Source organism: Mus pahari, unplaced genomic scaffold (genome assembly GCF_900095145.1).
Source record: "Mus pahari unplaced genomic scaffold, PAHARI_EIJ_v1.1 scaffold_10334_1, whole genome shotgun sequence".
Classification (NCBI taxonomy): Eukaryota; Metazoa; Chordata; class Mammalia; order Rodentia; family Muridae; genus Mus; species Mus pahari.
This window is the reverse complement of record NW_018393482.1, coordinates 13,885-36,850: the sequence shown is the minus strand read 5'-3', so window position 1 is coordinate 36,850 and position 22,966 is coordinate 13,885. Positions and strand designations below refer to the sequence as shown.

The 22,966-nt window shown below is 36.7% G+C and overlaps 1 protein-coding gene across 1 annotated transcript; it reads right to left on the bottom strand.

Annotated features, from left to right (window-relative positions):
- Nucleotides 1-6,164: 6,164 nt before the first annotated feature.
- LOC110315555 (olfactory receptor 50-like) lies at nt 6,165-7,103 on the bottom strand. Its single transcript, XM_021189585.1, has one exon. The coding sequence runs from the start codon at nt 7,101-7,103 to the stop codon at nt 6,165-6,167; it is 939 nt and encodes a 312-aa protein (XP_021045244.1).
- Between the last annotated feature and the right edge of the window lie 15,863 nt (nt 7,104-22,966).

Below are 22,966 nucleotides of genomic sequence, written 5' to 3'. Positions count from 1 at the left end.
GGTCAGCCTGGGGACTGCCGCCAGGCGAACACCCCTCCTTGGGCGGGACAGGCGCCGGACGACCGGGACCAGACCCGGGTCCCTCCTCAGCAGTCCGCTCTCCCCGGCAGTGCACTCCGAATCTTGATTTTTAGATGTGTTGGGGAATCCAGGACTCACTGTGGTGGGAGTACTGGGTTCTGATGATGCCAAGTGGTCTCTGCTTCTGTTAGTAAGCTTGTTATGTTTGCCTTTCACCATCTGGTAGTCTCTGGTGTTCGATGTTCTAGTTGTCTCTGGCTGGAGCTTGTTACTCCTGTGATTCTTTAGCCTCTGTCAGCACTCCTTGGAGTCCAACTCTCTCCTGAGTCCCAGTGGTCGGAGCACTCTCTGCAGGCAAGTGCTCCTCTTGCAGGGAAGGTGCACAGAAGTCTGGAGCTCAGATCCACCTCCTGAGTCCTGGGGTCAGAGCCCTCCCTGGAGGCTGACTTTTCTCTGGCAGGGAAGGTGCCCAGGGGTCTGGGTCTCATGTCTGCCTCCTGGCTGAGGATGAAGGCCCAAAGGGACTCTGTCCAAGAAGCTCTGTTGCTTCTGCCACCCACGTGCTCTCCTGAATATACTGGTCTCAGTGATTCCAAGATCCTGGGTGTGGTAGGGCCTGCCAAGTTCGTACCCATGATGGCATCAGGCTGGTGCTGCCGAACCCCAGCCACTGGTCAGGCAGGTATCCTTTGTACCTGTTCTTGCTAGCAGGAGAACCTCTGGGTTTTTTGGAACAGATGTTGTGTTCCACTCACTAGTGATCTCAAGATCCTGGTGTGCTAGGGTGCCTGCAGCATGGAGTGTCCTCTGGGGACCTTGAGACCCTCCACCAAGTTCACGCCCATGATCTAATTTTCATGTTTTTAAATGCATTACATCCCATCCTCAGTTTCCCCTACCTCCACATAAAAATATGTTCTGTTTTAATTCCAGGTGTGGGATATGGGGCTGTTTCAGATTGTTCACAGCAGTTGACTATGGTTAGCCTCATATTCTAGTAAAGACATGATAGTTTCTGTGACTGGGTGATGTTTTGCATTCTGGGGACAGCTCAAATGGTATAGAAATGCTAGAACCTAGAGGTGGAGTTGGTTATTGTTGGTTATTCTTGTGGGTTGTTGTGGAATTTCTGGTTGTTTTTGGTCATGGTTTGTTAAGTAGTCATACTCAAGAAGAAAAAACAAAAAGAAATTGGATATCCTCATGGCACATGAGTGTTGAGCTGGAATTAATTTCAAAACATGTAGAAGCTAGTACATTAGAGTATTCCTTTTGCTTTTACAAATACAGTCTCTGAAAAAAGAAGTCTACCTATCTATAACTCTGTCCTTTTCCTAATACCACATTCCTTAGTTACTCTAAATAAATCAGAATATTTGGTATTTGTGAGGTGATTTCTTCAATAAACTAAAGAACACGAATCTTAAATGGATGCAGTAATATTCCAGGCAACTGGAGAGATGGCTCTAGTATTAAGAACACTTGATTCACCTGGATATGACCTGAGTTCAGGGCCTAGTACTCACATAATGGCTCACAACCACCTAAAACTCTAGTTCTAAGATATCTGATGCCCACTTCTGGCCTCCTGGGGCACTGTATTCATGTAGTACACATATATTGATACACATAAAATAAAAAATAAATATATTTTAAAGATATTGGTAAATCGTTTTTCTTTTTTCTTTTTAAATGTGTTAGTTGAGAATTTCACACATGAACATTCAGCAAAATAAGATCATTCACATACACCTTTTTCCTATCTAACTCTTCCCATCCCCCCCCAAAATGCCTCCCAGGTTTTTGTCCTATTATATTTTAATAACCTGACAAATCTGATTAGTGTTATTTGTATGTTCGTGGATATAGGACCATTCAATGGATCTTGGACAATTTATCACTGGTTAGTATCCCAAAGAAGGATTCTCAATTCCCTGCAGCCATCACCTTCCATTAACTCCTCATCTCAGGTGTGGCCTTGGTAGCCTCTCCCTACCTCTGTGCTAGCATTTTGATTTTGTACAGATCTTACTCAGGAGCCATAGCTTCTGTCCATTTGTGACTATATCAACTCTGTCATGTACAGAACACAGAATTCCGCTACGCTCCTCCTGAAACTGTGGTCCTTACATTTTTCAACAATAGGAGGCACTTGAAATATAAAGAATAAAAAATAAAGATTGATTAGCACACTACATGAAGTACCTGATAAAGTCTACTAATACATTACATAACAGAAAAACATCAAATGAGAAAACATGGAAAAATATGAGAATGAATTTCACATACACAAATTCTCTGTAAAATAATAATAGACATTAAGGTTGCTCTAATGGTTCACCATATCCTTGTGAGGTTATAGACCTTCCTGTAAAGAAATATAGGGACCAGACTTAATAATCTCCTGAAGCAGTAAGTGATGCACATGCTTCTCTATAAACACTCCAGGAAACAACAGTGTCTTCTTACTTCCACCAATATTACCCTTGCCCACACCTGTATTAGTAGTATAAGAAATATGGATGAGAGCAAGTCAGCCATCTATATTACAAATAGTCAATAGGTGCCTTACCTTATTAAAGAACAAAATTATAGTAAAGAGAGGTTCATGATTTGCTATTCATGTAAAAAAAAAAAGTAGAAATTTTACATTTACCAAGTATAACCCAAGAGATGACATAAAAAGAATTCCCATACACTGCCAAGTTTTCAATTAGCACAGCTTTCAAATATTATAATTATTTAGAGACATTTCAGATTTCTGAAAATTTACATATAGTTCTCATAATCTTTTGACCCATATGCCATTTCCCCCTTCTGATAGATTGATGAAAATAGCCCCTAGATGCTTGTATATTTGAGAAATTATAATTGTGATGGAGTCTTATTGTGTCACTGGGAGTGGGCTCTGAAGTTACAAAAGCCATCTCTGGGTTAAGTGTCTGTCTTTCTGCAGGATGTAAATTAGTCTGCTACTGTTCCAATACCATGCTTCTTTGGTACAGGCCATTATAACCATGGAGTAACTCTCTAAAACTGTAAATAAGCTCCTAGTTAGATACTTACTTTTATAAGATTTGTCTTGGTCATGGTCTCTCTCTTCACAACAATAGAACACCACTAAAACATCCCTATTGATTGCTTGTAGTTGTAAAGTACATTTGTTCCATTTGAACTAAAATTTACTTTGTATTCAATCTTATATTCTACAGAGTTGTTTGCATCTTTTTGTTTTGTTTTCTTTGTTTATCATTCTGTCTATTTTGGTTTGAAAATTGTATAGTAATATTTATCCACAGTTACAGTATCACATACAATGCATTTTTTCCCTAAAGTTCATTTATTCATGCCTCTTTCTCTCTACTCTAAGGTACTAAAGACCACTCCCCATTTTTATTAGCTTTATTATTTTGTAGTTTTTGGACACCATATAGCTAAACCTACAACTTTTAAACTGTCTTCTATTAAACTATCTTGTAGACAAACTTGGCAGATGCTGGTTAAACTGATCATACACATTCTCTGTAATCCATAACTCTTTGACTGTACAGTTTACAGGATCTCCTGCATTTAACCTCTAAATACATGTAGAGAAATGATTATAGTATCATTGTTTTAAAAATATTCAGCCACTATGTCTTAGTCACATTTCTATTGTTATGATAAAACACTGTGACCAAATCTACTTGTAAAAGAAAGTTTATTTGGGGCTTACAGTTTCAGACATTTAAACTCCATGACCATCATTGTGGGGAGTATGAAGGCAGGCAGGCACAACAATGAAGCAGCAGCTGAGAGCTTATATACCTGAATCACAAGCAAGAGACAGAGCAATACTGGAAATGGTGTAGGCTTTTGAAAGCTCAAAGCCCACCCAAAGTGACTGACCTCCTGGAACATGGCCACACTTCCTAATGCTTCCTCAACAGTTACAGCAATTATGGACCAATGTTTAAATGTATGAGCCTATAAGAGCCATGGTCATTTAATTCACCATGCACTGAAAGCAAGAATAGTATTTTTGTTTTACAGTGGAGAATGAGTATATAGAGATTTTCTTTCAGAGACAATGGCACACAAAAAAAGCAAAGTGTAAGAAAAATAAATATAGTCGTTTCTCTCATAAAACAAAAGAAAACACTAGACCAGGTACATTTGCACAATCTACAATCCATAGAGAACTGTTATAATGCTAAGAAAAATATTGAAAATAGTCAACACACTGGTTAACTTCAAAAGATAATATGATATCACTGAGAAGAGACCAATGGAACATCAACAACTCTGACAGTTTTATACTATTTAAGTCTAGAAATTAATGAGTATTTTATTTAATCTTATTATTAAAATGTCCTAGGTATATGACATATACCTTATAGGCTCATATATTTGAATATCAGTTCATAGTTAGTATAACACATAGGAATGTATAATACAGCACACATATCTAATACATGTATAGAAATGTGCAATGCTATTTCTAATGTTCTAAATAAAATGTCCAACAACTGTATAAAATGTTGCTTGTTTTAAAATTATAAGTAGCATAAATTTAACACAGTTGCAGAGATGCACACATTCTTATTAGCTGAAGTTCTGCTAAATGCTAGCTGATCAGCATTTAGGCATTAAACTCTCCTCTGCTAATTTGTCTACATATCTGTAGTACCATCAACTACTATCAACTGAATTAAATCTCTGTGCTTCCACAGAGAGTAATTCTCATAAACAAAAGGTGAAATTACTTCAAGAGATGTGACATTTTTGTAGTTGAGCAAGGAACTGTCTTTCGTCTTTTCATAATAAAATATATTTGGATCAAACTGCTCTTCAAGCCTCCTTGAATTTGATTGAAGAGTTTAATATTTTCTGGTGTCCATCTAGCCATTCTTCATCACCCACTCAGAAAAGCAGAGTCTCCTTAGACTCTGCATATAACCACAGCACCACCTCCCCAGAGGCTCATGTCAAACTCTCAAAACTAGATGTGAAGCTTCCGTTTACTCCAACTTAGCAGGACATTCACGTTCCACACAGGGCTCATCCATGTCTTTGTGTATATTTTTACAGAGTACAGTGTATGTTTACTTTAGTTAGTGGCCTAGACCAAACACTTATCAAAAACAAATTAAGTGCTATCACACATACAAATTATAAAAAATTTATTTACATAAATGGATAAGATTACATTTAAAGTAAGAAACAAACATGGGTATAGGTTGCTCAATAGGTACCAAATTATGATAAGAAAATTAAATAGTCTCACAGCTTTAACTGTGTGGTGATTTGAAACACTATATAGTATTCCAAAGGCTAGAATAATTTCATACTAAGACATGGCAAATATATGAGTAAATTAATATACTTTCTTTGATGAGGATATTATGAAAACTTCATATCATAACCAATAAAACTCCACTTTTGAACGTCAACTGCAAAAATTAAAAAATAAATATAAAGGAAGGACAGAAAAGACTCAGCAATTAAAAGGATTGACTTATCTCTCACAGGCCCAAGATTTTAGTTTCTGCATCATTATAGTAGCTCACAACCATATGTAAACCTAGTCCCAGAAGATCTGACACACTCTTCTGACTTTTTCAGGCACTAAGCATATATATATATATGCTTATATTAACAAGCATATATAATACATAATAATATTCATAGTCTATTCTAATATATATATATATATATATATATATATATATATATATATATTAAACAGACATATATGTGGGCAATGCAACAATACACTAAATAAAATGAGTAAATGTTATTAGAATTACTGCCAAAAAATCAGAATATATTATAGGAAGAAAGATAAAAATAAATCATAAATCTAAGAGAAGAAATAATTCTGTCATTTTCAGAGACTAAAAGCTACAAACTTGTATAATAAAAAAGACTTGGTAATGACAATATAAACAAGTAAAATATTTGCACGACAAAGAAAAAAATGAATGAGTTTTGTGAGCAACCTTCCTAAGATGCTGAATATCAGTAATATAGTAACATAAACAAGAAAATTGTGCAAGAAAAAGTGAAGAGAAGAGAGACATGTGAAATTTCCCTGATGTAACAAAAGATGAATGGAGAAAAGGAGAATGAAGTAGGGATGCTAACAGGGAAGACCATGCCAATCACTGTGAACAAAGTCTCCCACGGAGGATATTTCTCAGAGCTCCTTTCATATCACGATTTCTCAGACTGTAAATAAAGGGATTCAGCATGGGTATGACCACAGTGTACATCATAGCCACAATAGCATCCTTGTCATTAGTGTTATTAGATGAGGGGACACAATATAGTCCAATGATGGCTCCATAATACAAGGAAACCACACAAAGGTGAGAGCCACATGTGGACAAGGCTTTGTAGATTCCCTTGATGGAGGGAATTTTCAGAATGGTGACACCAATGTGGCCATAAGAGACCAGAATGCATAAAAATGGAAGGGTAATGACCACATTGCCTAAAACAAGGATGACAAGCTCATTGATAGTGGTGTCTGAGCTGGACAGCTTCAGCAAGGTAGACAGGTCACAGAAGTAGTGGTGGATGGTATTGTTTCTAAAGTAAGATACTTGTACAAAGAGAAGAGTGTGCACAAGGGAGTTGGCAGTAGATAAAGTCCAAGATACTACTATTAGAAAAACACAGAGGTTCTCACTCATAATTTGTGAATAGTGCAGAGGGTGGCAGATGGCCACATACCTGTCATAGGCCATTGATGTCAGAAGAAAGCTCTCAAGATCAGCAAAAAATGAAAAGAAATACACCTGGGAAACACACCCAGCATATGAGATGAATTGACTGTGTGTCAGCATATTCATGATCATTTTTGGAGATGCAACTGATGAGAAAGAGATGTCAGTGAAGGCCAAGTGGCTGAGGAAGAAGTACATGGGGGTGTGGAGGTGAGAGTCCAGCCTGATGAGCAAGATTATGAGAAGATTACCCAGCACAGTTGTCAGGTACATGGCCAGGAACAGGGCAGAGTACAGGCCTTGGTCCTCTGCTCGAATGGGGAGCCCCAAGAGGATGAATTCAGACACAGTGCTCTCATTATCTCTCCTCATGCTCTTGTTCTTCTGCTGTGAGTGAAAAGTATAAATGGGAAAGAGAAGTGAACTTAACTATTACATTGCAGAGACATTTTATGAATATTGAGTACTGAAAATTACATTAATTCAAACCACTTGTTTTTACCTTAATATGGAGATATTTGTCAGAGTAATGTGCTAGTGATAGTTAGCAAGGGATATAACTTGTAAACAACAGAGTGTGTTTTTATAGGGAAACAATGGGCCATCAGAACTATTATCAGATGAGACCCAGTTGTAGATCAAGATGCCTGAACTTTACCAAGACAATATTAAATTAAGGAAATAGTGTATAAATTGAAACCAGCCAATTGAAAATTCAACACAATTTCAATGACTGTATGTCTTTTAAGCTTTCTTGAATGCACCTGCCCAATGGTGTCTTCCAATTAATTAAATCCAGATAGTGGGACCCAAAGAGCTACATTAGATCTGAGAGATGCCAGGATCTGGGGAATTACTGAAAGCAGGATGTGCAGATATTCAAAGAATATTAAGAGCATGAGTCTGTGCCAATAATATAAAATACCAATACCTACTTGCACAGAGCTATGAGTTCTTCCCATAATATCAGCCAAAGAAATTCCTTGTGTTTTTCTTGCAAAAGCAAATGTTACATTTTACTCTTAACCTGGGTATTTAAGCCAAAGACTGTTATGTATGTATTTATAGCATTTTTCTGTGTTGCTAACCTGGCATTTCTGTCTTTTTCCTTCAATCATGCCCTTCCAATGTGAGCAATCACAAAACAACAGGACATGAAACATAATAAAATTAGAATTGATGTCCTAGCAGCTGAAAATGCTCTGTGGTAAATATTCTATTTGAAGATTTGTTTAGTGACCAGTTTGTCCCTGTAACCGCAGTCATCTATTTAATTCTTCACTCATTTCAGGATTAAACTAGAGTTAATGTATGAATTTGCAACTTAATGAAGACCATTTTTAATGTGCCTATACTTCACCCATATCAATCTGTAAAAAGAAAATTCAGTTAATGTGACATTGAGTAATATAAATTATAGTATGTTTTTACTTATTTCTGTGTTAGTAGTAATTACTTTATCACAATAAAAATGCTCATTATCTATCTGTTCATGGGTAAACTGTTTCCAATATTTTTTAGATTTTGACAATTATTGCAATAAGCAGTATTATTCTTAGGTCATTTTGAATAGAATATATGATATAGTTTTTAAAATGAGTTTTAAGAAATAGGCATCGATGGTTTTGCAAAAATGTCAAGTCATGTGAAGCCAAGATAATGAAAAAGCTGATATATGTTCTATGAAAATTCTTTAGAGGAAGAGGTTACATAAGAATATTATAAACATGGGTCTCTATGTAAGTGTTTGGAAGTACATTGCTAGGGGCTTTGAAAAACAAGGAAAACCTAAAGCAATAACCAGTTATAGAAATGCAAATATTGGAGAAATATGAGAAGCAGGCAGATATAATGTTTAATTTACTATAATAAAAAGTTTACACCAGTTTAATAAAAGTAACAGCCCTCCTGCAAAAATTTAAGTAAAGAAAAAGAGTAAATGTAAGAAAAAATAGAAAATGGAATGCTGGCTGCAAGTTAGAAAGCAGAATGGAGAAGCCAAGAATATTAGCTGGAATGTGAACAAAAAGAGAAATTATGAAAAAATTACAGAGATGTGGGGAAAGTTGGAATAAAACACAGTAAATTTTGTCCTTATGTTAAATGTGAGTAGAAATGATTATTTTCCTGCTTTCTTTCAAAAATGGATGTTTAAGAAAAATATTGTATGGAACATTTTGAGGGGATATATTCTTTTATTTCAAAGTTTAAGCAGGTTCTCAGTGCAAGGTAAATTACTGCATAGGGAACTGTATGCCAGTTCATGTTGTGATCATTGAAATGGGAAATGCATGCTGAACAGAGAGACAGAGAATAAGACACAGAGAGCCACAGAGGGAACCCCAAACATATATAGTGATACAGAAGAATTTACATTCTATGCCTGTTCTGACAAGCAAGCAACAGATAACTTTAGCAAAAAAGAAAGAAGAAAGAAAGAAAGAAAGAAAGAAAGAAAGAAAGAAAGAAAGAAAGAAAGAAAGAGAGGATAAAAAATGGAAAATCTCTTGCTTTTCTCTCTAGACGAAACAGCTGGATCACCTGAAGCAGTCATTCATCCATCACAACAAATGGAAGAGTAATAATCTCAGAATCAGATATGATAGATATGTGAATTTATACACTGTCTACACATACTGGGAAGACCATGTGAGCTATAATTTTAAAAATCATGTAGAGGACCTACATGAAATCTCTGTCCCCAGATCTAAATTAGAGGCATACAGGATAAAATTGCTTCACTGTCAATGACTCCCTTAGGGAAAAAACTTTTTACAAGCCAGCATGAGAGTCCCTTTACCCTTGAGAACTAACTAGCAACTATAACAAGATTATTCATCATTTTTGGCCTGTTTAAATCATGACCCCTGTGAGAGAGCAAACATTCCCAGCTCAAAAGACCTGAAAATGTCTTCAACAAAGCCACAGAAAAAACTTTTCCAACCTAGAGAAAGAGATGGCCATAATTGTAAAAGAAATATATAGAACACCAAATAGTTTGGACAACAAAAATCCTCTCATCACATAATAATCAAAATACCAGATGCACAGAAAAAAGAAAGAATATTAAAAGCTCTAAGAGAAAAAGATCAAGTAACATATAAAGGCAGACTTATCAAAATTACACTAGACTTCTCAGTAGAGACCTTAAAAACCAGAAGAGCCTGGACAGAGCTCATGCAGAATCTCAGAGAGCATAAATGCCAACCCAGGCTACTATACCCTGCAAAACTCTCAATCATAGATGATATATTCCAAGACAAAACCAAATTTAAACAATATCTGTCTACCAATTCAACCCTGCAGAGGATTCTAGAAGGAAGACTCCAACACTAGAAGGGTACCTACACCAAATGAAAACAAGTTATTAATAACATACACGGAATGCCACATACAACAACAAACATAACAGGTACTAACAATCTAGTCCTTAGTATTTCTCAATATCAAAGGACTCAGTTCACCATTACAAAAGACATATGCTAACAGATAGAATATCCAAGCTGGATCTAGCATTTTGCTGCATACAAAAAAAAACCACACTTCAATGACAAAGACAAACACTAGCTCAGAGTTAAAAGTTGGGAAAAAGTCTTCCAAATAAATGGTCTCAAGAAACAAGTGGGAGTTGCCATTCTAATATGTAATAAAATAGACTTTCAACCAGAAGTTATCAAGCAAGACTGGGAAGGACACTTCATATTTATGAAAGAAAACATTCACAAGAGAGAATCTTAATTCTGATCATTTATGCCCTAAACACAAAGGCACTGACATTAATAAAAGAGATGTTGCTAAAGCTCAAAACACACTTTGAACCCTACACAATAATAGTAGAAGTCTTCAACATGCCACTGTCACCAATGAACAGGTCACTGAAACAGAAACTCAACAGAAACACAGTGAAACTAATAAAGTTTATGAACCAAATGGATTTAGCAGATATATAAAGAACATTTGACACTTAAAGAAATGAAAATACATTCTTCACAGCACCTCATGGTTCTCTATCCAAAACTGACTGTATAATTGATCACAATACAAGCCTCAACAGACACAGGAAGACAAAAATAATCCCATGTGTCCTATCAGACCACAATACACTAAGGCTAGACTTCAATAACAGCAAAAATAACAGAAAGGCCAGATACACATGGAAGCTGAACAACTCTCTGCTCAATAACTTGATCAGGGAAGAAATAAAGAAATTAAAAACGTTTAAGAATTTAATGAAAATGAAGGCACAACATACCCAAACTTGTTGTACACAATGAAAGTAGCGCTAAGAGGAAAACTCAAGGTGCTAAGTGCCTCAAAAAAGACGTTTAGGACAGCATACTCTAGCATGTCTGAAAGCTGTAGAACAAAAAGAAGTAAATACACCCAATAGGGGTAGAAGGCAGGAAATAATCAAACTTAGTGCTGAAATCAACCAAGTAGAAACAGAGAGAATGATACAAAGAATCAACCATACCATAGCAGATTCTTTAAGAAAAATCAACAAGATAGGTAAACCCTTACACAAACTAACTAAAGGGCACAGAGATAGTATCCAAATTAACAAAATCAGAAATAAAAAGGGAAGCACAACAACAGAATCTGAGGAAATTAAAAAATCATTATATTCTACTATAAAAACCTATCCTCAACCAAATTGGAAAATCTAGATGAAATGGAACATTTTCTAGATAGACACTATGTACCAAAGTTAAATCACAAGCAGATAAACCATCTAAAGTGCACACATCTACTAAGGAAATACAAGACATTAAAAAAAATCTCCCAACAACAGCCACAACAATATGCTCAGGGTCAAATGTCTTTAGTGCAGAATTCTACCAGAACTTTGAAGAAGAGCTAGTACCAACACTCTTCAAACAATTCCATAATATAAAAATGGAAGAAAACCTACCTAATTCATTTTATGATACAACAATTACTCTGATATCTAAATCACACAGAGACCCAAAAAAGAAAGAGAACTTCTGACCAATTTAACTTATGAATATCAATGCAAAATGCTCAATAAAATTCCAGCAACCAAATTCAAGGGCAGATCAAAACAGTCACTCACCTCAACAAGTAGGCTTCATTCCAGAGATGCAAAGTTGGTTCAATATATGAAAATCCATTAATGTAATCCACTATATAAACACACTTGTAGGAAAAAAGATATGATCATCCTCTTAGGACTGAAAAATCATTTGACAAAACACAACGCCCAATCATGTTAAAAGTATTGGAAAGATCAGGAATTCAAGGCCAGTACCTAAAAATAAGAAAATCAGAATACAGAGAACCAATGGCCAGTATTAAATTTAATGGAGAGACACTTGAAGCAATTCCACTAAAATCAGGAACAAGACAAGGATGCCCACTCTCTCCATACCTATTCAATATAGCACTCAAAGTTCTAGCCAGAGCAATAAGACAACAAAAGAAAAACATGGACATTCAAATTGGCAGACAGGAAGTCAAGGCATCATTATTTGTAGATAATATTATAGTATATATAAGCAACCCAAAAAAATTTGGTCAGAGAACTTCTACATTTAATCAATAACTTCAGCAATGTGGCTGGATATAAAATTAGCTCAAACATATCAGTAGCCTTCCCTTATAAAAATAATTAATGGACAAAGAAAGAAAATAGAGAAACAACATCCTTTAAATAGTCACAAATAATATAAAATAAACTGGGGTAACTCTAACCAAATAAGTGAAAGATCTGTATGACAAGAATTTCAAGTATCTCAAGAAAGAAATCAAAGATCTCGGAAAATGAAGAGGACTTCCATGCTCATGAACTGGTAGAATAAGCAGTAAAAATGGTCATCCTACCAAAAACAATCTACAGATTCAATGAAATCCCCATTAAAATTCCAACCCAGTTCTTGAAACATATGGAAAGAGCAATTCTCAATTTCAAATGGAAAAACAAAAAAAACAGGATACCCAAAGGATAAACAAGCTGAGAAAGAAATTAGGGAAACAACACCCTTCACAATAGTCACAAACAATATAAAACACCTTGGTGTGACACTAACTAAGCAAGTGAAAGATCTGTATGATAAGAACTTCAGGCCTCTGAAGAAAGAAATAGAAGAAGATCTCAGAAGATGGAAAGATCTCCTATGTTCATGGATTGGCAGTATTAATATAGTAAAAATGGCTATCTTGCCAAAAGCAATCTACAGATTCAATTCAATTCCCACCAAAATTCCAACTCAATTCTTCACAGTGTTAAAAAGGGCAATTTGCAAATTCATCTGGAATAACAAAATACCGAGGATAATAAAAACTTTTCTCACAATAAAAGAACCTCTGTTGGAATCACCATCCCTGACCTCAAACTCTACTACAGAACAATCGTGATAAAAACTGCATGGTACTGGTACAGTTACAGACAGGTAGATCTTTGGAATAGAACTGCTGACCCATAAATTAACCCACACACTTATAATCACTTAAACTTTGACAAAGGAGCTAATATCATCCAGTGGAAAAATGACAGCATTTTCAACAAATGGTGCTGGCTCAACTAGGGTTTATCATGTAGAAGAATGCAAATTGATCCATTCTTATCTCGCCGTACAAAGCTCAAGTCTAAGTGGATCAAGGAACTCCGCATAAAGCCAGATACACTGAAACTTATAGAGGAGAAAGTGAGGAAGAGCCATGAGGATATGGGCATAGGGGAAAAAATTCCTGAACAGATCACCAATGGCTTGTGGTATAAGATCAAGAATCAACAAATGGCACCTCATAAAATTGCAAAGCTTCTGTAAGGCAAAGGACACTGTAAATAAGACAAAAAAGGCCACCAACAGATTGGCAAAATGGAAACCAACAGATTGGGAAAAGATCTTCACCAATCCTAAATGCAATAAAGGGCTAATATCCAATATATACAAAGAACTCAAGAAGTTACACTCCAGAGAAACAAATAACCCTATTTAAAAAAATGGGGTACCAAGCGAAACAAAGAATTCCCAACTAAGGAATATTGAATGGCTGAGAAGCACCTAAAAAAGGGTTCAACATCCTTAATTGTCAGGGAAATGCAAATCAAAACAACACTGAGATTCCACCTCATACCAGTCAGAATGGCTAAAACCAAAAACTCAGGTGACAGCAGATCTGGTTAGGATGAGGAGAAAGAGGAACACTCCTCCATTGCTGGTGGGATTACAAGTTAGTACAACTACTTTGGAAATCAGTTTGGCAGTTCCTCAGAAAATTGGACATAGTACTACCTGAGGAACCATTAATAACACTCCTGGGCATATGCCCAGAAGATTCTCCAACTTGTAATAAGAATACATGCTCCACTATGTTCATAGCAGCCTTATTTATGATAGCCAAAGGCTACAAAGAACCCAGATATGCCTCAACAGAGGAATAGATACAGAAAATGTGGTACATTTACACAGTGGAGTACTACGCAGCTATTAAAACAATTAATTTATGAAATTCTTTGACAAATGCATCTATCTAGAGGATATCATCCTCAGTGTGGTAACACAATCACAAAAGAACACACATGATAGGCACTCACTGGTAAGTGGATATTAGNCCAGAAGCTCAGATTACCCAAGATACAATTTGCAAAACATATGAAACTCAAGAAGGAAGACCAAAGTGTGGATACTTTGATCATTCTTAGAAGAAGAAACAAAATACCCATGGAAGGAGTTACAGAGACATAGTTTGAAGCAGAGACTGAAGGCATAACAATCCAGAGACTGTCCCACCTGGGCATCCATCCCATAAATTACCATAAAACCCACACACTATTGCAGATGCCAAAAAGAGCTTGCTGACAGGAGCCTGATAAAGCTGTCTCCTGATAGGCTTTGGCAATGCCCGACAAATAAAGAAGTGTGTGCTCACAGCCATCCATTGGACAAAGCACAAGGTCCCCAATAAAGGAGCTAGAAAAAATACCCAAGGAGCTGGAGGGGTTTGTAGCCCCATAGGAGGAACAACATTATGAACTAACCAGCACCCCCAGACCTCCCTGTGACTAAACCACCAATCAAAGAAAAAACATGGTGGGACTCATGTTTCTAGCTACATAGGTAGCAGAAGATGGCCTAGTCAGTCATCAATGGGAGGAGAGGCCATTGGTCCTGTGGCGGTTCTACACCCCAGTATAGAAAAATGCCACAGTCATTAAGCAGGAGTGAGTGGGTTGGTGAGCAGGGGGAGGGGAAGGGGATAGGGGATTTTCAGAAGGGAAATTAGGAACGGGGATAACATTTGAAATGTAAATAAAGAAAATATTTAATAAAAAGAAAAAGTAATAATTATATAAACAATAAAAAAACTAAGTAAAGAATAAGAAGCCATGAATTTGAGAAGGGGTGGATGTGCGCATGGCTGGAGTTTGAGAAAAATGGAAGGACAAATGATATAAATACAGTACTTACATATAAGCCATTCAAAAGCAACTTTTAAAAGAATGTCTTTTAATGGAGTTATAGATAGACAAGAAAGAGCAAGTGTGAGTGCGCAATGTCATGTACTGGTGTATGTGATATATACTTATGTAACAAACAATTTAATGAAGAAAAAATACCCTATATAATGACCCTCTAGTGAGTTTTTCTACATGTAAGACATATTTTATTTTATTATCAAAGTTATCTAATACATTTAGCTATATTAAAATTGTATTCTCAGAATAATTCATTGTAACACAATATCATTAGGTAATAATGGGCCAGTTAGTTGATTTGGGCAAATATATACCAAAACAAAAACATTATGATCATTCTAGTGAGGTTCTTAACACACCATTCCAGCCAATATGATCTAGAGGTAATTGTTAATATCTTTTTTTCACCATGTATTAATTCAGCTCTGGAGTTAACTCTAGAAAGGGCACAAAAATTGCTTCATTTCCAGTACACCGTCTCAAATTCCACTAGTGGGTTAGCTCTATGTTTATTCTTCCAATAGTCTCAACTGCAGCTGGTTACAAGCCAACAGTACTGGATCTGTATTTACATAGAGTGTTGGTCGTGGAGGTAATGGTTAGTATGTCTCCAGAATAGACTAGCTTCTTGTTCTGGTGCTAACGCTGCAACTGCAACTGGAAAACCTCTGACGGTAGCTATATAGCAATAAGTGACAACAAAACTCCTTTTTGTACAACCCTTATTCAAGAATTCTTCCAGGGACAGTAAATAGTCAATAAAAATATGTGCCTTGAGACCCTTTCCCTTAGGACAGCCTAGTCTGGCCTCTCTTTTTTTTTTTTTCAAAAATTTTATTAGATATTTTCTTCATTTACATTTCAAATGCTATCCTGAAAGTCCCCTATATCCTCCCCTCATCCTGCTCCCCTACCCACCCACTCCAACTTTTTGGCCCTGATGTTCCCCTGTACTATACCTACCTTCATCACTGCCTCTCTCACAGTTACTACAGGAGGGACAAGATAAGGTGAGCATGATGCACACTGTCTGAGACAAGTGGGTTAAAATGTATCAAAGCTGCCATCTCTTTCATTCCAGTACTGATTTGGAACTCAAAGGAGTATTGTAGATGTTATCATTGTGGGTTGCCCAAGATAGAGGACACAACAGAAATTATACTGATGATATTATCAGTCTGCACCCTGAAATTTTCTTCCCTATTCCTCTCATGAAAGCTCCATTGGGTGCTGGGTTCCTACGCATTTGAAGCTATCTTTGTGACTTGTTCATCCCTCCATCATACTTACTCTCTTTGCTCTGACATTGTTAAGCCTAATTATGCAGCCTACACTGACAAATTGCTTCCATTCATTGGTGCCTTGGATAATATATACCTTCTGTAGTAATGTTGATACTATTCTCTTGTTTCCTCTTCATTTGAGTATAAACTCCAGAAAAACAAGGAAGAGTTCTGCTCTCCTATTTTTCTGGTAAGCTGGAACATGGTGGATAAAAATATTGGGGTTGTGGTGGCAGCTTTGCATTACTGGAGATTGTTTGGCTTTGCAAGAGTGTATAACATACAGCTTATTCTTTGGGTGACATGAGTGGGTCTCCTCTTCTATTTGATAATGCCTTAGCTAATAGCAATGGTATGTCATACTCGAGTTCCTCATGTATCTTAGCACAGGTGTTGAGTCATCCCATGCAGACTCTGCAGCTACTAACTCAGCACACTGAGGAGATCTAGATAAGAGAATACTATAACACTCTGCTCATCTGTACATGGGCTTCTAAAGATCTTTTTATTGAAGTTTCCCCTGAGCCCTTAATTGTATACCAGAAGTCAATGTGTCTGCTTCTGTGCCGTTATGGTTAGTATAACTGTGTAGACCCTCATTTTCAAACTTATATTAACTGTACTTGAACAATTTAAAGAAGCACAGTATATTCAATATTCATAAAATATATGGAAAACCAAAAATGAAAGATTTTGCAATATAATACCTAAGCCTAGTTCCTCACCTTCACATAGTTTCTTTTAATTATCTACTTTTATTTTCTATTAACTAATTTATTTATTAATTTAATATCCTGATCACTCCACACCCCTTCCTGGCCTTCCTCACACTGTCATTTCCTCTCCCACACCAGCAATTTACCTAATCCCATTGTCCTCTGAGAGGGTGGAGACCACAGTTTTGTACCCCTCCATCTTATTAAATTATGTGTCTGCAGGGCTCCTACTGAGTCCAGACAAAAAGCCCAGCCAGGAGAATGGATTCTACATACATGCAACAGCTTTAAGAACATCCATGCTTCAGTTGCTAGGTGAATAACATAAGATGGAGGTGTACATCCACTACACATGTGGGAAAGTGGGTGTCTAGGTTCAGGTGGAGTATGTCCTTTGGTTGGTGGTTCAGTCTCTGAGAGCCTTGAAGGGCCCAGGTTAGTTGACAATATTGATCTTCCTGTAAAGTTCCTATCTACCTCTGGGCCCTCAATCCTTTCCCCCAACTTCTCCATAAGAGTTCCAGTGCTCCATTCAGTATATGGCTGTGGCTCTCTGAATCTGTTTCAGTCAGCTGCTAGGTGGAAACTCTCAGAGGACAGTCTTGCTAGCCTCCTGTCTGCAAGCATGCCAAAGTATCATTAATCATGTCAATTATTTGTCCTTGCCCATGGGATATGTTTCAAGTTGGGCCATTTATTGGTTAACCATTACCCTAGTCTATGTTCCATCGTTTCACTGCATTTCTTGTAGACAAAACAAATTTGGGGTCAAATTTTTGTGGGTATGTTTATGTCCTTATCCCTATCCTAGGGTTCCTACATGGCTTGAGGAGGCATCCTCTTCAGGTTTCATATCATCACTGCTATGAGTCTCAGTTAAAGTCACCCCCATAGACTCCTGGGAATGTCCTCCACCCCAGGTCTCTGGCATAGCCTAGTGTTGTGCCCCACTCCTCCACCCTTTTGAGTGGCAGATCTCCATTCACTCTCCTGACCAGTTGGCCCTCCCTCCTGTCTCTCCACACACACTATCCCTGACCCATCAATTCCCTTTTACATTCCCTCTCCTACCCAGTTATCTCCCCCATGTGCCTTCTATGACTATTTTATTCCCCTTTCTAAGTGATATTCAAGCATCCTCATTTGGGCTTTCCTTCCTGTTTAGTTTTTTGAGGTTTGTGGAGTATAGAACTCCAAAAGTTCTTTTATTGTTTACAATTCATTTAGTTATCCTTGACATTTTGTTTTGGAATAATAAGTTAAGTTTTGTTTATTTCAAGGTCTATATAAAATAGTATTGGTATTTTGATGGAAATTGAGTTGAACCTGTATATTAATTTTATTAATATGGACATTTTCACTATGCTAATCCTAACTATCCATTAGCATGAGAGATCTTTTAATCTTCTGATGTCTTCTCAAGTTTTGTTTTGTTTTGTTTTGTTTTTTTGCTGAAACTTGAAGTTCTTGTCATACAGATTATTCAAATTGCTTGCTTAGAGTCACACCAAGTTATTTTCTTTTATTAGTACCTATTTTGAAGGGTATTCTTTTTCATCCTATTTATTATTTGTATAAATGGGGGCTACTGATTCCTTTCTGATTATTTTGAATCCAGCCAAATACTGGATAAAAATACTGCTACAATTTTGAATGTAAATTATATATACTATCATTTGTCCTCAAATAGTGATGCTTTGAATTCTCCCTCTCCAATTTGTATCCCCTTAATCTCCTTTTCTTTTCTTTGTTCTCTAGCTAGAAATTCAATTGCTATATTGAATAGATAAGGATAGAGTGGGCAGATTTATCTAGTTCCTGGTTTTAGCATAATTAATTGAAGTTTCTCCCCATTTAATTTGAAACTGTCTATGTGCTGGCTGTTCATTGCTTTTACTATGATTAAGTATGTGCCTTGTATTCCTGATCTAATGAAGAGGTGTGATGAAGGCTTTTCTTCTTCTGAGATGACCATGTGATTTTTTTTCCTTCAGTTTGTTTATATGGTGTATTATGTAGATAAATTTTCATATATTGAACCAACCCTCCATCCCTCAAATGAAGCCTAGTTTGTCATGGTAAATTATGTTTTTGATGTGTTCTTGGATTTGGTTTTCAAATATTTCATTAAGTATTTTTTCATCAATGTTCATAAGAGAGATTAATATGAATTTATTTTTCTTTGCTGAGTCTCTGTGTGGTTTAGGTATCAAGGTGTTTATGGATTCATAGAATAAATGTGGCAGTGCTACTTCTGTTTCTATTTCATGTAATAGTTTTAGGAATATTGGTATTAGCCCTTCTTGGAAGGTCTAGAAGAATTCTACACTAAAACCATCTGGCCCTGGGATGTTTTTTGTTGGGAGGGTTTTAATTATTGCTCCTATTTCCTTAGGGATTGTGAGATTTTTTTTTTTTAGATAGTTTACATAATCTTGATTTAACTTTGGTAAGTGGTATCTGTCTCAAAAATCACACATTTCATTTAGATTTGACAATCTTGTAGAGGACAGGCTTTTAAAGTAAAACCAAAAGATCTGTTTAATTTCCTCAGTGTCTGTTGTTATGTCTTCCCTTTCATTACTGGTCTTGTTAATTTAGATACAGTATGTCAACATTTTAGTTGGTTTTGTTAAGAGTTTGTCTATTGTGTTTTTATCGAGTTTTTAAAAGAACCAACTCTTGGGTGTGTTGATTCTTTGTATTGTATTCATTGATTTTAGCCCTGTCTTTGATTATTTCCTGCCTTCTAATTCTTTTAGGTGTGTTGGCTTTTTTTTCTAGAGCCATCAGGTATACTCTTAAATTTCTAGGATTAGTTTTCTCCAATTTCTTCATGATGGCATTTAGTGCTGTGAACTTTCCTCTTCATAGTGCTTTAATTGTGTCCCATCAGTTTGAGTATGCTGTGTCTTCATTTTCACTGAGTTTCAGAAAGTCTTTTATTTGATTCCTTATTTCTTTTGATAGTGTGGTCATTTAGTAGATTGGCAAACTCTGACTACATTCTACCATTGCACTAAGAGCATTCCTAGGGCTAAATTTAAAAGCCAAGGAATTCTTTCTTTGGCAGAGGAGATTTCAACACAGTCTAAAATTGATGCTGCTGTGTATGTAGGAACTCTCAAATACTCTTATGCAGATTTAAAATGAAAGAGAATGAATAAGGCAGACAAACATAGAAAAGGTACAGTTGGAAAAGGAAATGACACTGGAAAGCATTATGTTACAGCTAAAGGCTTGTGTTGGAAGAAATGCTGGAACTGTTAAGGGAATTGTTATAAAGGGGAGGCCTGATTTGCACTGAAATAAAGGGAGGTATACCCTTGGAATAAGACTCTACCAAGAGATTCTTGCTACCTGTGACGTAGAGGACAGAGGGTCTTTCCTAGTTAACAACAAATAGAAACCTCCTCAAACATGGCTTAAGGGAGACATAATCTGTAACAAACTGGTAAACAAACTTGGCAATGTCATCTACATAGGCAAACATGCAAGAATGAGGGACCATGGAACCCTTTTCTTCAGTTTTATTGAGACTTTGAGGCCAGTCCTTGTAAACAGTCCCTGGAAGGCTACTTGGTAAAGCTGTGAAATTGAAGCCTGGGCAGTGTTGGAAGCCCCCAAGTTGTTTAAAATGTTAACACCATAGGATATCTGCCAATTGTATCTGCAATCAGAGAATATACAGCTAATGAGAAAGGTCTGTAATGCAGACAGGAAGCTGGATGGGCAAAACCTTCTAAACCCCTTAATATCCAACATAACTATAAGATCTGGAGTTCTCTACTGAGTTTATGCCTTGTTTTGGTCTAGTATACCATCACCATATCCCCACCCCGCCCTTTCAGAATGGTAATGTATATTGTAACCCATGGTACAATGTAAGTTTTATTTTGCTTTCTGATTTTACAAGGAGATTCAAGAAAGAAATTTTCTGTGTCAAAGAGTTGACTTAGAACTTTATAGCAGTGTTCAGACCTTTAAAGTGACATTTGTAAGTTGAACTAAATGCATTTAACATTATGATATGAACAGAAGACTACTATGGAGTTCAAGGAGAGGAATGTGGAGACTCAAATGCTGACCTTCCTACCCCATATTCTCAAGCATTTAAACACTTTGTAATTCACAAATAACTAATACATTCTACGAATGGGATTTCATATATGATAATGTAAATTCAAAAACCCCATGTCAGAGGGATTCATGGGACTTAAGGGACAATGTTTTATTGTTATTTTTCTAAGTAGCCATGTTGTCAAACTACTTTCTCAATATTTATGTTTATACCCAAAGATGTATACTGTTCTCACCCTTGAATAGAGAATCATTTCTTCAGTGTAGTGGTTAATGCAGAGGCTTATAACAAGCCAAAGTCTTGAAAATGTCTCTGAAAGTTCAGCTATAAGTGGGACATCTCCATCAAATTCTTCTCAATCTGGACTCAGGGAATATCACTTGAAAAGAGGGTAGAAATTATGTAAGAGTCAGAGGATGATGGAGAAAGTTATAAAATCCTGTCTTCTAGATTTCTCATGCCTACTGCACAGAGGGTCAGTTGGATTAGTACCAAGAAGCCTGGTCAGGCATGATTACAGAAGGGGTGGTATGACATGGTTCTTGTCTATAAAGTTGACCAGATTGATGTGCGGCTCCTCAGGTGCTGATGGTTGCCATAGGCATAAAGTTTGTTTGTATATTAATGTACATATTCTACTTCATGTTCTCTCTGACAAGGTTAATGACTCCATGATAATTAGGAACAGCAGGACTCTGGGAAGCAAGAATGTGTTTGGTTATCCTCAGCAATATGGTAACATCATGATATTCCTTGGACTGGAGGAAGAACTCTAAAAAATGTGTTTGACAATCAGGAATAAGTATAATGACTCTTTTAAAGGGATTTCTCAACTATGCACTGAATAAGGATGCAATATGAATTTTATGAGGTGCTTCATGGACCTGAAGGAAGAGAGGCAGTTTTACTAAGGAGTCAGCTTAGTCAGACAGATATTAATGAGGGAGACATGACTTAGTCAGTAGAAATAAAAACCTGGATCATCAAAGAAAACAGAATAGTTAGAAAGCATGTCTCAGATATGTGGTTCTACACTATTAGTGCTAAAATGGTGTTCTCCATGGATCAACCTACAACTAAGTTTGTGCCACGCCCACTCCAGAAGTGACTCGAATTACAGGTTTGGAAACCCGGAAGCAGTCCTGAGGCAAAAGAGTTTCAAGGAAACTCACCCTCCTGGAACCTTGGCATTATCATAACCCATATACTCAAACCCTATCCCAGCTTTAGTATGGTGTATTATAAGTGCCTTCAAAGATTGAATTCATAGGTGAGTTTCCACCAGTGTTCCAAAGTCCTAATAAATCTTTGAAGCAGGAGCTTGGAATTCAGTAGGATTCAGTGAGAAGGTTACCTATTCATTAACATTCAAATTTACTTCTAGTAAAGACTGGTGAAACTAATTAGGCATTACAAAGAACAGAGGCAGAATAGCTCAGGACTAGTCTGCAGAGTATTTATTGGGGACAGGGAATACACATTGGCCTGGTGAAAAGGTGGGTTTTAATTCCCCCTGAAACAGGTTTTCTCTGCTAGGCCCAAAGGAACAACATAATCAAGGATTTACTGGGAATCCCTGGTGGTGGGGTTTAACTCTTGATTAGCCTTGCACCTGGCTTCCTCTTTAAGCTGGCTGGTCCCCTCACTATCTTTCGATGTATACAATCCTTTGTTTTGTGGCACTGAAACTCTTGTGGATGTGTCCCACCTGGCTT

Coding starts and splice junctions, on each gene's coding strand:
- LOC110315555 (XM_021189585.1), bottom strand. CDS start 7,103: ATGAGGAGAGATAATGAGAGCACTGTGTCTGAATTCATCCTCTTGGGG.